Raw genomic sequence first — 15378 nt, 5'->3', positions numbered from 1 at the left:
CCGGGTTGGAGCGAGCGGTCGCATCTGCACTCGGTCCGCAGGTAGTATTACATTTCATTATAGTACAACGGTTTGATTTGTCTAATCTTAGCAATTCCTTCTTAGCTAGCTACACAGCCGTCTTTGTATCATAGATAATTGCGTAATTATCGTATTTCGTCGTCCTAACGCAGTCTACACTGCCCTGCAGCTAGCCAGCTAGCTAACGTCCACCGTTAGCTAGTCCACCGATTAGCAGCACAACTATTACACTCAACTGAACGACTTGATTAGTGTAGTGTTAGCTAGCTACATAGTTGTCTTTGCTGTCTTCGTACCCAAGATAATTGTGTAGTTTAGAGTGTGTAGTTTTATGTCGTCCTTAACATAGGAGACTCTGCTAGCTAGCCAACAGCTAGCCAACGTCTACCGAACAGAACTTCTGCACTCAACAATCCGGTCGCATTTCGCTTCGCTCCACAGGTAGTATCACATTTTTCATTTCATTTCATTACAGTACAACGGCTTGATTTGTTTGATCGTAGCTAGCTACATAGCTAGCTACATAGCCGTCTTTGTATCAAAGATAATTGTGTAGTCTAGAGCGATTTCCTAGGTTAACTAGCCAGCTATTGTCGTTCTTTTAACGCAACGTAACGTAATCAACACTGCTAGCTAGCCAGCTAGCCCCGAATAGCAGCACAGTAGAAACTATTACACTCAACGGAACGACTTGATTAGTGTAGTGTCAACAACGCAGCCAATGCCAACTAGCCTACTTAGTCAACAACGCAGCCTCTGCCAGCTAGCCTACTTCAGCAGTACTGTATCATTTTAATCATTTTAGTCAATAAGATTCTTGCTACGTAAGCTTAACTCTCTGAACACTCGTGACGTGTAGTCCACTTGTCATTCAATCTCCTTTGCATTAGCGTAGCCTCTTGTGTAGCCTGTCAACTATGTGTCTGTCTATCCCTGTTCTCTCCTCTCTGCACAGACCATACAAACGCTCCACACCGCGTGGCCGCGGCCACCTAATCTGGTGGTCCCAGCGCGCACGACCCACGTGGAGTTCCAGGTCTCCGGTAGCCTCTGGAACTGCCGATCTGCGGCCAACAAGGCAGAGTTCATCTCCGCCTATGTCTCCCTCCAGTCCCTCAACTTCTTGGCACTGACGGAAACATGGATCACCACAGACAACACTGCTACTCCTACTGCTCTCTCTTCGTCTGCCCACGTGTTCTCGCACACCCCGAGAGCTTCTGGTCAGCGGGGTGGTGGCACCGGGATCCTCATCTCTCCCAAGTGGTCATTCTCTCTTTCTCCCCTTACCCATCTGTCTATCGCCTCCTTTGAATTCCATGCTGTCACAGTTACCAGCCCTTTCAAGCTTAACATCATTATCATTTATCGCCCTCCAGGTTCCCTCGGAGAGTTCATCAATGAGCTTGATGCCTTGATAAGCTCCTTTCCTGAGGACGGCTCACCTCTCACAGTTCTGGGCGACTTTAACCTCCCCACGCCTACCTTTGACTCATTCCTCTCTGCCTCCTTCTTTCCACTCCTCTCCTCTTTTGACCTCACCCTCTCACCTTCCCCCTACTCACAAGGCAGGCAATACGCTCGACCTCATCTTTACTAGATGCTGTTCTTCCACTAACCTCGTTGCAACTCCCTCCAAGTCTCCGACCACTACCTTGTATCCTTTTCCCTCTCGCTCTCATCCAACACTTCCCACACTGCCCCCTACTCGGATGGTATCGCGCCGTCCCAACCTTCGCTCTCTCTCCCCCGCTACTCTCTCCTCTTCCATCCTATCATCTCTTCCCTCTGCTCAAACCTTCTCCAACCTATCTCCTGATTCTGCCTCCTCAACCCTCCTCTCCTCCCTTTCTGCATCCTTTGACTCTCTATGTCCCCTATCCTCCAGGCCGGCTCGGTCCTCCCCTCCCGCTCCGTGGCTCGACGACTCATTGCGAGCTCACAGAACAGGGCTCCGGGCAGCCGGCGGAAATGGAGGAAAACTTCCCGCCTCCCTGCGGACCTGACATCCTTTCACTCCCTCCTCTCTACATTTTCCTCTTCTCTCTCTGCTGCTAAAGCCACTTTCTACCACACTAAATTCCAAGCATCTGCCTCTAACCCTAGGAAGCTCTTTGCAACCTTCTCCTCCCTCCTGAATCCTCCTCCCCCCCCCCTCCTCCCCTCTCTGCAGATGACTTCGTCAACCATTTTGAAAAGAAGGTCGACGACATCCGATCCTCGTTTGCTAAGTCAAACGACACCGCTGGTTCTGCTCACACTGCCCTACCCTGTGCTCTGACCTCTTTCTCCCTCTCTCTCCAGATGAAATCTCGCGTCTTGTGACGGCCGGCCGCCCTACAACCTGCCCGCTTGACCCTATCCCCTCCTCTCTTCTCCAGACCATTTCCGGAGACCTCCTCCCTTACCTCACCTCGCTCATCAACTCATCCCTGACCGCTGGCTACGTCCCTTCCGTCTTCAAGAGAGCGAGAGTTGCACCCCTTCTGAAAAAACCTACACTCGATCCCTCCGATGTCAACAACTACAGACCAGTATCCCTTCTTTCTTTTCTCTCCAAAACTCTTGAACGTGCCGTCCTTGGCCAGCTCTCCCGCTATCTCTCTCAGAATGACCTTCTTGATCCAAATCAGTCAGGTTTCAAGACTAGTCATTCAACTGAGACTGCTCTTCTCTGTATCAAGGAGGCGCTCCGCACTGCTAAAGCTAACTCTCTCTCCTCTGCTCTCATCCTTCTAGACCTATCGGCTGCCTTCGATACTGTGAACCATCAGATCCTCCTCTCCACCCTCTCCGAGTTGGGCATCTCCGGCGCGGCCCACGCTTGGATTGCGTCCTACCTGACAGGTCGCTCCTACCAGGTGGCGTGGCGAGAATCCGTCTCCACACCACGTGCTCTCACCACTGGTGTCCCCCAGGGCTCTGTTCTAGGCCCTCTCCTATTCTCGCTATACACCAAGTCACTTGGCTCTGTCATAACCTCACATGGTCTCTCCTATCATTGCTATGCAGACGACACACAATTAATCTTCTCCTTTCCCCCTTCTGATGACCAGGTGGCGAATCGCATCTCTGCATGTCTGGCAGACATATCCGTGTGGATGACGGATCACCACCTCAAGCTGAACCTCGGCAAGACGGAGCTGCTCTTCCTCCCGGGAAGGACTGCCCGTTCCATGATCTCGCCATCACGGTTGACAACTCCATTGTGTCCTCCTCCCAGAGCGCTAAGAACCTTGGCGTGATCCTGGACAACACCCTGTCGTTCTCAACTAACATCAAGGCGGTGGCCCGTTCCTGTAGGTTCATGCTCTACAACATCCGCAGAGTACGACCCTGCCTCACACAGGAAGCGGCGCAGGTCCTAATCCAGGCACTTGTCATCTCCCGTCTGGATTACTGCAACTCGCTGTTGGCTGGGCTCCCTGCCTGTGCCATTAAACCCCTACAACTCATCCAGAACGCCGCAGCCCGTCTGGTGTTCAACCTTCCCAAGTTCTCTCACGTCACCCCCGCTCCTCCGCTCCCTCCACTGGCTTCCAGTTGAAGCTCGCATCCGCTACAAGACCATGGTGCTTGCCTACGGAGCTGTGAGGGGAACGGCACCTCAGTACCTCCAGGCTCTGATCAGGCCCTACACCCAAACAAGGGCACTGCGTTCATCCACCTCTGGCCTGCTTGCCTCCCTACCACTGAGGAAGTACAGTTCCCGCTCAGCCCAGTCAAAACTGTTCGCTGCTCTGGCCCCCCAATGGTGGAACAAACTCCCTCACGACGCCAGGACAGCGGAGTCAATCACCACCTTCCGGAGACACCTGAAACCCCACCTCTTTAAGGAATACCTAGGATAGGATAAAGTAATCCCTCTCACCCCCTCCCCTGAAAAGATTTAGATGCACTACTGTTCCACTGGAGGTCATAAGGTGAATGCACCAATTTGTAAGTCGCTCTGGATAAGAGCGTCTGCTAAATGACTTAAATGTAAATGTAAATGTAAGTGTTCCCTTTATTTTTTTGAGCAGTGTATATATGTATATAATGGGTGTGAAATATACTGTATGAACAGTAGTCTATATGAATAGAAAAGTTGTGTACAGTCGTAGTTATATAGGATGATCCTTGACTGGAATACAGCATACACATATGAAGTGGATAAAACAATATGTAAACATTAAAGTGACCCGTGTTCAATGACTCTGTACATAGGGCAGCAGTCTAAGGTGTAGAGTAGAGGGTGGTAGCCGGCTAGTAACAGGGAGTATGGTTCAGCACCTCTACAATAATTTCAGCTCATGCTTTTTACTAATCTACATAGTCCCCCACCTCTCAGCTAATGAGGCTCTCACTGACAGAGGGCATGTTTGTCTCTGCTAGCAACTCAAATCCACACTGACAAGCAAACAGGACAGAGAGAAAGTGTTGGGGGACTGAAGAGTGACTCAAGAAGACAAAAGTGAGCAGACAGAACAGAAGGAAGGGGGGGTGACCACGAGAAAAATAACAATGTACAGTACCTTTATGGGGAAAGGTGCAAGAGGGGTAGTTCGTGTGTGGGAGCCCCGGAAAGCAAGGATGAGAAGGTGACTGAAGGGGGGGTATCTGTTTACATGTCCCTGCTCTCTCTGTATTCACAAACTCTGCAATGTATCCTTTTGCGCTCGCTCTCTCCAGGAGATTGTTACCTTGTAAGCATACGTAAGTGGACAGAAAAGCTATTGACACGGGCACCGTTTTGTTCCGCATGGACCTTAGTTTCCGTATTCCAAGTCTGGGCCCAAGCGGAACTACTTCTCTGCATTCTGAACTGGAAAATTAAACGGATTCTTATCAAGAGCAATGTTAATGTCATTTACAATGAATTGGACAGAAATGTTAAGGCTATTTGGCATAGGGTGAATAATTGACAGTTGACACAAACAACGTTGTGTAATATAAGTCAAGTTCTGCTCTTCTACTTAATCCAAGAAGAAACAAAAAGCACGGGCTATGAGACAAAGACAGTACGTCACTTTTCCCAACAAGCCACTTCCCTTTCAGAAACAAAACAGCATTCCACGTAAGACTTTTTTTTTTTTTTTACGCACCAATATCTGCATTTCAAAAGGTGTGCCTGCTTTGTGTTCAATTACGTAACACCGGTGTAGTGTGTGTTGAGTCCCGCCCCAGAGTTTTCATAGAGCGATAAATCAGAAGCTTGTTGCAAGTCTGCCTGTAGAACCAGCAGGAGCCATTGAGCCAGAAGGCAGCTGTCATCTAAACGCTCCTCCCTCCCTCCCACACACATACACAACAAAAAACACACTCTGGCATAAATGCATGAGGAAGTGCCTCATCACAGAGAGCTCCATACAGAGCAGAACAGGGTAAGCCAGATTACCACACTTTCAGTGTGCGGACCTCGTTTTTGTTTTCCTTTTCATTTCTGTGCTGGCAGACATGGTTTAGCTATCAATCTACAGTGGGTTTGTTGTGTGTCGGGAGTGTGAGGGAAAGTGTCCACTGCATGTCAAAGAGGTGTCTTGCACCCAGCTCATCTGCAGAGGATGCTCTGCAGTAACAGAGCGTCAGCAACGCAGTCGCAGTCCTCACAAACACAGCTTTGACCTTCAGTACAGCAGCCGGCACTTCTATCCCTACCAGATACGCACATTAGTCTACCACACAAACTAAAACGCACTCGCAGAGGCTGGCACACAGACAGCAGCACATTCAAAGATGCATAAATAAAATGTTCACAAATACACATAATATCAGACAAAACCGAGAGAAATGCAGACATACCGTCAAAGTCATGGAAGCTCAGCTCCAGGGCTGACTGACTGACAGCGAAAGACAGAGACAGGCTGAGGAGAGTGCAACCAGGAAAAGCCTGAGGGACCTAGAGGGTCTCATCAATTACATATACAGCCCCACATCTCTTTGTTCAGCCTCAGGTGGAGAGAGGCAAGAACCACACTCAAACACTTGAAGATGACAGATTTGAAATTCAAAAATAATTCTCTATATTAGCCGGTAGTATTTGGGCAAAACCTCACGTATCAGCCGGCTATCATTCTGTAAAAAAAAAAACTCCTACATGAATCATTCAGCGATACGCACAAAACAACTACACATGCAAATGTACTTGACCTGTTATTTTGATGCTTGAAGTGGGACTTGTGGACTCCATCCATTGCTAACAGTAGCATGAGAACTGACCATCCAGATACCATTCAGGCTATAGGAACCTTGTCTGTCTCTTCATAGAGGAAGTGACTTCAGCTATGCTCTAAGAAAAAGGTGTGGACAGAGTTGAGATTGTAAGTGTCCCCCTCGACACAGATTTCAAAGCATAAAGGGGGTGTTGATGGCTTGGATGGATGACCAAGAAGTGGGACACAGGGGGCCATGAGGTCTCAGGCTAAAATAGGACACACAGCCAGGCTCTCCAGAGGGCCAGACAACCTCGCCGGTCGCAACGGTCAACAGGAAGTTTGTTTGGGTAATTTGAGGAAGTATTGTGATTTACCCCACCCCCCCCTCCCCACACACAAAAAAATAAAAAAGTTAACAAAATGGCTGACACAATGACAGGGTCAGGTTCCAAGTGCCAGTGAGACGTGCCTAGGTTTGTCTGGCTAAGAGAGCAGCAGCACTGGTGAGACATGACCAGGGAGGGAGGCAGCCCGATGGACAAGAGCTGACATGCTCAGACAGCTGTGCCACAGATACAATCAGGAGAAAGAAGGGTGGATATGAGAGGGAGAGAAAAAAAATAGAAGGGGGAAGGTCAAGGATTCCCCAATACTAAAGAGAATAAAACAGGAAGCACAACTTAGATCTCCTTAAAACGCATCACCAATTGGTTAACAGATGAGCAAATCCATGTATTGTAATAGTCTCTGTACCACACCCCTTTTAAAAACACTGCCCAATTACCTTTTCAAACATTTACCTGGTGTCAAATCAGGTTACTCACACACAAACACATGATGAATGTGCTCAGTAACTAGTACTCCAGTAACTCCTGAAAACTTTTTCCATGCTCTGGTCCATATATAACATCATAGGCTGATGAACTAGCTTTACCCATCTACCTTAGCAACCATTCTCCCTCTTATCCCCATCCCCCTAGTCCAGCTTAAACCATCAATATACATTTCTTGAAATGTATTGCATTCACAATTGTACTAGAGGGCGACCGATTAATCGGAATGGCCGATAACTTGAAATCGGCCCTAATTATTCATAACAAATCGGTATTTTTGGGTGCCGATTTGCCGATTTATTCGATTTTTAATGCCTTTATTTAACTAGGCAAGTCAGTTAAGAACATATTCTTATTTTCAATGACGTCCTAGGAACGGTGGGTTAACTGCCTAGTTCAGCGGCAGAACGACAGATTTTCACCTTGTCAACTCGGGAGATCCAATCTTGCAACCTTACAGTTAACTAGTCCAACGCAATAACGACCTGCCTCTCTCGTTGCACTCCACAAGGAGACTTCCTGTTACGCGAATGCAGTAAGCCAAAGTAAGTTGCTAGCTTGCATTAAACTTCTTATAAAAAAAAACAAATCAATCATAATCACTAGTTAACTACACATGGTTGATGATATTACTAGATATTATCTAGCGTGTCCTGCGTTGCATATAATCTGACTGAGCATACAAGCATACAAGTATCTGAGCGGTGGTAGGCAGAAGCAGGCGCGTAAACATTCATTCAAACAGCACTTTCGTGTGTTTTGCCAGCAGCTCTTCGTTGTGCGTCAAGCATTGCGCTGTTTATGACTTCAAGCCTATCAACTCCCGAGATGAGGCTGGTGTAACCGAAGTGAAATGGCTAGCTAGTTAGCGCACGCTAATAGGGACGGAAGCTATACTGTTACACTTGCAATAATAAAGTGCCTATAAGAACATCCAATAGTCAAAGGTTAATGAAATACAAATGGTAGAGGGAAATAGTCCTATAATTCCTATAATAACTACGACCTAAAACTTCTTACCTGGGAATATTGAAGACTCATGTTAAAAGGAACCACCAGCTTTCATATGTTCTCATGTTCTGAGCAAGGAACTGAAACGTTAGCACATATTGCACTTTTACTTTCTTCTCCAACACTTTGTTTTTGCATTATTTAAACCAAATTGAACATGTTTCATTATTTGAGGCTAAATTGATTTTATTGATGTATTATATTAAGTTAAAATAAGTGTTCATTCAGTATTGTTGTAATTGTCATTATTACAAATAAATAAATAATAATCAGCCGATTAATAGGTATCGGCTTTTTTGGTCCTCCAATAATCGGTATCGTTGTTGAAAAATCATAATAATTTTTTGGACCTCTAAACTGTATCCTCTAAAAGTATCTGTTGACTTACACTTGTGCCTGTTGTCACAATTGCACTAATGTTATTTTAGACTTGATAACTTTAAACAATCGAGAACATTTTTTGTAAGGTTGCAAGATTGCATTTTTTTTTTCTCGCTATACACCAAGTCACTTGGCTCTGTCATAACCTCACATGGTCTCTCCTATCATTGCTATGCAGATGATCCTGGACAACACCCTGTCGTTCTCAACTAACATCAAGGCGGTGGCCCGTTCCTGTAGGTACATGCTCTACAACATCCGCAGAGTACGACCCTGCCTCACACAGGAAGCGGCGCAGGTCCTAATCCAGGCACTTGTCATCTCCCGTCTGGATTACTGCAACTCGCTGTTGGCTGGGCTCCCTGCCTGTGCCATTAAACCCCTACAACTCATCCAGAACGCCGCAGCCCGTCTGGTGTTCAACCTTCCCAAGTTCTCTCACGTCACCCCGCTCCTCCGCTCCCTCCACTGGCTTCCAGTTGAAGCTCGCATCCGCTACAAGACCATGGTGCTTGCCTACGGAGCTGTGAGGGGAACGGCACCTCAGTACCTCCAGGCTCTGATCAGGCCCTACACCCAAACAAGGGCACTGCGTTCATCCACCTCTGGCCTGCTCAACTCCCTACCACTGAGGAAGTACAGTTCCCGCTCAGCCCAGTCAAAACTGTTCGCTGCTCTGGCCCCCCAATGGTGGAACAAACTCCCTCACGACGCCAGGACAGCGGAGTCAATCACCACCTTCCGGAGACACCTGAAACCCCACCTATAAGGAATACCTAGGATAGGATAAAGTAATCCCTCTCACCCCCCCCCCTTAAAAGATTTAGATGCACTACTGTTCCACTGGATGTCATAAGGTGAATGCACCAATTTGTAAGTCGCTCTGGATAAGAGCGTCTGCTAAATGACTTAAATGTAATGTAAATGTAAACATAAGATTTGTTGGAGTAATGTGCAATGCTGCTTGGGTTGGGGAAATGCTGGGGAAATGCTTTAGCGTTGCTAAGATCAGAAGGAATGGTCCCTCTCTGAAAAAGTAGTCTTGCTGTGGGAGTGTTGCCATGGAGACCTGCTGCTTAAACCTGTCCTCTACTCTGCCCTCCTCCCTCCCCAACCTTCTCATACATACACAGAAAACACTCACTCACTCCAGCCTAGCTGTCGCCTCACATCTCGCTCTCCTTAACATACTCAGAGAAAAGCTTTCAATTCAGACTGAGCAAAACACAGTAGTCAAACAAGGACAAGCACATTTTTTCCAACAAAGAAAATAGCCTAGGCCTAAAGACGTGAACATATTTTAATTTTTTTTTTTTTTAAATGTAAAGGCCTATTAGTAATTGTTAGGCTACCTGTCAGAGGAAAAGTGTTTCTTGCCTGCTCAATTTATTGAAACTTAAGAGGGAAAGAAGAAAAGTGAGTAAACAAAGTAACAGACTGGTGGGGAGAGAGAGACGAACTGGTAAATAAAGGAGGCGAGTGAGCCAGCTTGTCATTTATCTGGGTATTAATATCACACACGGCTATTTCCAGTCAGGGTAGCGGCAGCAAGAACCACAAATAGACACTAACTGAGCTCTCCCTCCAGTCCCCTCTCCATACACTTCTGACAGTCCTTTACCTCAATAACATGAGTAGAACATCCTGAAATCAAAACACATGGCCTAGTGGAACTATGGGGGAGAGAAAAGTCAATTGCAACCCAGTTTTGTTTAGTCTTTAATTATAATTGAGCACAACTCAAGCTGCTAAAATGAAAAGGACCACAACCATAGGCTTGCACAATCACATAGACCTGCACTGCACTGGAGGAAAACACACCACTGGGGCTCTGGTTTTATATATTCTATACTGAACAAAAATACAAACATGTAAAATATTGGTCCCATGTTTCATGAGGTGAAATAAAAGATCACAGAAATGTTCCATACGCAAAACAAGCTTATTTCTCTCAAATTTTGTGCACAAACTTGTTTACATCCTTGTTACTGAGCATTTCTCCTTTGCCAAGATAATCCATCCACCTGACAGGTGTGGCATATCAAGAAGCTGATTAAACAGCATGATCTTTATACAGATGCACCTTGTGCGGGGGACAATAAAAGACCACTAAAATGGGCAGTTCCGTCACACAACACAATGCCACAGATGTCTCAAGTTGACGGAGTGTGCAATTGGCATGTTGGCTGCAGGAATGTCCACAAAAGCTGGTCGCAGAGAATTTACTGTTCATTTCTCTACCATAAGCCACCTCCGTCATTTTAGGAAATTTGGTAGTACATCCAACCAGCCTCACAATCGCATATGTAACCACGCCAGCCCAGGATGTCCACATCCGGGTTCTTCACCTGTGGGGATCATCTGGGGTGGTGGACGGACTCATTCTGATTGGCTGGGCCTGGCTCCCCAGTGATTGGGCCCATGTGAAATCCATAGATTAGGGCCTAATGAATTTATTTCAATTGACCGATTTCCTTATATATACACTTGAACACTAAAATGGTTGCATTTACATTTTTGTTCAGTATAGATAAAGACAGGTAGCCTATGCTGTAAGAGAATACATGAATTAGTAAGCCTAAATGTAAAAATACGTAGCAGAACTAAAAATATGTCAACTTTTTCCTCCGAGAAGACAGCACAAGCTACAAAGCTGAGAAATAAAAGGAATACTCGATAGTGATGAATCCTTTCAGACAAGAAACCTAATGATAATTTTAAACAAAGGTGGAAGAAAAAGAGTGTTGACACAAGCTTTTAAAATTATCCCACCCCTGCCTATGTGAGCTATTAATACCCACAAGTATATGATTGGGGTTAGGTCATGACAAAAAGACCACAGGGAGAAACCAAGATCACTAAGGGCTGGTAAAAACAAAGACACTGTCACTGAAACCAGATAGTAAAAACCTAATTGTTTTCAATAGGCCTACAACCAGATGGATAAATTCTCTTCATCTTTCATTGACCAATCATAAATATGATGCCATATCCAGAACCATAATTACTAACAGATGCAGGAGAAAGTGGGAGGCAGGTAGCCTAGCGGTCAAGAGTATTGGGCCAGTAACCAAAAGGTTGCTGGTTAGAATCCCTGAGTTGAATAGGTGAAAAATCTTCCAATGTCCCCTTGAGCAAGGCACTTAACCCGAATTGCACCTGTATGTCGCTCTGGATATTAGCCTCTGCTAAAATGTATAAGTACACACACAGGGAAACTCTGACAGATGTGCGTGCATACAAATAATGCTAATCTGTCCAAAGTGGAGAAAAGAAGCACTCCCCTTGGCCTTCACACATATCCTACGCCCAGCTCAACTGGAAATGCTGGTTTAACGAACAGAGAAACTGGGGTAAGAAGAACATTGAGTCCCTGGTCAACAGCAGTCTGTAATCAAACAAGCTGGGCAGGGTACCACTCCTTGCTTCAGCCAAATTCAGTGGCAAACAAAACCTTGGAATTAGTAGCATGTGCAAGTTAGGGTATTTTCACTACAATGGAATGCGTCAACATCTCTGCTACCCATGTATAAAGATCAGCAATTTGTGATTTGAGTAGACAATTGTTTCATAATGTCATTATTGACTAAAACATTCATGTCAGTAATGAGAGCCAGCCTTCACTGCAAGCAGATGTGTGTTCATGACTGAGTTGCTCCTCAAATGCACAAATGTAAATGATGCTGTCCTCTACTTACACCTGATTTGAGCTATTCCTACTAAAGTATATTTAGGACACTCTCAGGCAATTTGTATGATGGAATCCCCCATTCCAGTTCAGACACGAGCTACTGGCTAACACAAACAAGATGGCAGAGGATGCAGCTCACACTCTAAACAGTTGTAGAAGTGGCAATATCTAGTTGGGCCTACAACTTGACTTACTGGCAGTGAATGATCTGTTGACGAGTTAGACAAAGTCACTCAAACAATGTGGGGGCATACAGGAAAAGAGGAAGACCTATAAAGTTGTCAAAAACTATAAAAGTAAACATGATTGATATATTCTGTGTAGAGATTATATCTGCTCCTGTTGACACGATTTGAAGAAGACATGGAAAAGTGAGTTTTAAAAAGTATTGGCATTTCATACTGAAATGCTTCCTAAAGTGTCTAAACCTGGTTACAATAATGTTTCCTAACTAGTTAGGCTATTAGCCCTCTAACGTTATTTAATCATAGTTCGCTAGCTAAATATCTAATTTTTTTTAAACTTCAATTCTACACCATGCAATACCTCCTAGCCACAAACAATGTGATTGGTAAGGTAGCAAAGTTAGGAAGATAGCAAGCCTGAGGGCTAGGAAAAGAAAGAGGGTTTATGTGGTTTAGGTTAACTAGCTCAGGCTAGCTAAATTAGCTACCTAAAAACTGTCTGATATACTGCAACTGCAGTTGGCTTACCTGGTTTGACGAATGTTCAATTGTTAATAATGGCGTCCGGGTTGACATCTTAACAGATTTTCGGGGGGTAACTTCTTAACAGAATCTCAAAACTCACTATACATCTGTCCTCCGTGTTTGTTATTGCTGAACTGGGGACTATATTGTTTGTGTAGCTAATTTAGTTAGCTAGCCAACTTATCAAAAAGTTACTCATGCGTAGCCTTAGCTCGGGGCTAACGTTAGCTAGCTAGGAGTAATTAAACTAGCTAGTTAGCTAGCGAGCTAAAGTTCTAGCTAGCTAACTAGCTAGCTATCCAGCTAGCTGAAGTTACTCAATCGTCAATGAAATACCATACCTAGTCCAGGTAGTAGTAATATAACGTTAGTAGTTAGCTACCTATCAATATAATATAAGTACTGTTCAAAGTTCTGGAATCACAAGTATCTGAAATAACAGCTATTCACGTGAAAAGGTAACCCTGCATTCACAAGCTATCTTACATTGGTACGCCTATTCCACTCAATGGAGAAAAGTGGTCTGCCAGTTACACACGGAGCTGTGCAGTGGAAGGATGAGCTGTCAAGTTTAGAGGGCTATACGAGCCAAAGCTCCACCCAAAGCGAGGTTTGTTCCCACAAGTAGACGGTCAAATCTAGTCCGGGGATTCTACGAAACTTTGGCCACGCCGATAGCAGCAGTCCAAACGTCCTCTTTAGAGGGATAAAAAAAAACGCTCGCTAGTTAAATATAATTAACTATAATACACTATCGACCCTCCGTTGTAATGATAACGTTATCAGCGAGCTGTCTTTGCCAACTCTAGATTGCTAGATAGCGTAGGCCAGTTTCCCTCCACGGCAGAGGTACGAATCCGCGAGTTAAACTGAAAATGAACTGCCGACTAGCCGGTTAGCTAAAATGGTACACGAGCAAAACAACCGCAACGTCCTGTATTCTTCCTGACCAGCTACGTACGTTAGTTAGCTTGCTATGTTACTTGGCCAGTAAGTTAGCTCGCTCGGTGCGTCTTTGGTCTTGCTTTTATAAATGTGGTGTATAAATTGTAGCTCGCTGTCTATACTAGCAGGTTTGAATATCAGAATAACTAGCTAAAGCGACATATGTAATCAAGTTTAATTCCGAGTTTGTCCCTCCGCGCTATGCTCAATTTGCTGAATCTCGGGTGGGCTATAGACTAACTAGAGTTGAAGCGCCCCCCAGGTTTCGACTGCGTCTACGCTGATTATTTTCCAGCTGGCCAAACAACCCAGTGTGAAATCAAACACTAACCATAGCTAGCTACACATTTACCGCAATATCTGATGGGTGTAAGCAATATGGTGGAACCTACCAGGTGTCTAGGTGGATTTTTTTTTTTACTCAACCGATTATTTCAGATCTAAGAAGGTCTGACTTGATTTCAGACTAGCCATTCCAGTTTTAATTATGTTCATCTGTCACCTCCACGAATTGTATTAAACAGACAGTGGCGTACCGATTTTTCAGTGTGGTTGAAGGAAATAAGAAGCCACTAATAGAAAACATTAGCCTGGGTACCAATCTCTGTTTATGCTGACGTTTACACCGTGTCATATGGCAAATTAGCCCAAGATGTGCTAAAGGCTAGTCTACTCTTTTAACGTCCAAGGCCCTTATGTTAAGAGGTGCTCTGACAGGAACATATTCCATCTGAATCGACACTCAATTGCAATACAGTTTTATAAACGTAAGGCCCTCTACTTTCATATCACAGCAAAATATGCACGTACTGTTTTAACACAGTTCCAGTCAGTCCTTTTATGTTACAACACCATTCAGTCTTCCGTTACACACAGGTGTTCTGGGACGCTAAATAGCTAATTAGAACAGGTGGGCACCTCTCTTCTGTAAACTAGCCATAACCTGTGGGACCCGTGTAAAACAAATAGAAAAAACGTGTATTTGACTTTTTTCCCCCTCAATGACAAGGTTACCAAAACAGTATCGCAAGCAATGATTATTTAAAAAGAGCGTCGGTACTGTTGTACACATTGGCCAAGCCATTATCCATGTTTCAATTGAGAACCCAAGAGGCCCCCCTCTTGTGTAAACGAGAGCTAATGCTAAAACATGTTTTGCATGACCAGGAGTGGAAATATAGCACAAACAGATATGGGACCAGGCTAAGGAAACAAGGTTCTATTGCCACTGACAGTTAATTTTCTATCTGCAATACCTTAAATCTTCTGTCCCATTTAAAGCCTCAGGCCCTCAAGAAACAGCCCCGAACCCACTTATGTTAAATGTTCATCCAAGCTCATCATTCAAATAACAGGGGAGCCATAGGAGACGTGGGCATCCCCATATCAAATCAGGGCTCCTCCTCAATGTGAGTTCCCACCGAAAAAGTAAAACATTTCTACACCGAGCACCCTCCATTGGGTACCTCAGGAATCAATTTGTAAATTGAACAAATCACATTCTGAAACTACACAAGGGTAGGGCCCAATGATGTACATGTACAGTGCCTTTAGAAAAGACTTATTCTAAAATTGATTGAATAAAAAAAATATCCTCAGCAATCTACACACAATACCCCATGATGACAAAGTAAACCAGGTTTTTAGAAAAT

At 44.9% G+C, this 15378-nt stretch overlaps 1 protein-coding gene across 15 annotated transcripts in view; it reads right to left on the bottom strand.

Moving 5' to 3' along the window:
• LOC115135602 (serine/threonine-protein kinase MARK2-like) overlaps positions 1 to 15005 on the bottom strand; it is a 34382-nt gene extending 19377 nt beyond the window's left edge. For 7 of the 15 annotated variants that reach the window (XM_029670481.2, XM_029670478.2, XM_029670482.2 and 4 more), the window contains exon 1: positions 12785 to 14037. In XM_029670481.2, coding sequence (XP_029526341.1) covers positions 12785 to 12832 — 48 coding nt within the window. In that variant the 5' untranslated portion in view covers positions 12833 to 14037. Of the gene's footprint in view, positions 1 to 12784; positions 14039 to 14118; positions 14139 to 14982 lie in introns of those variants that run through there. The other 8 variants (XM_029670474.2, XM_029670477.2, XM_029670483.2 and 5 more) reach the window with 4 other exon arrangements.
• Positions 15006 to 15378: the final 373 nt, after the last annotated feature.

The sequence above is a fragment of the Oncorhynchus nerka genome, linkage group LG10, assembly GCF_034236695.1.
Source record: "Oncorhynchus nerka isolate Pitt River linkage group LG10, Oner_Uvic_2.0, whole genome shotgun sequence".
Taxonomy (NCBI): domain Eukaryota; kingdom Metazoa; phylum Chordata; class Actinopteri; order Salmoniformes; family Salmonidae; genus Oncorhynchus; species Oncorhynchus nerka.
Note: the sequence above shows the minus strand (reverse complement) of the source record. Positions and strands in the feature narration are given on the sequence as shown.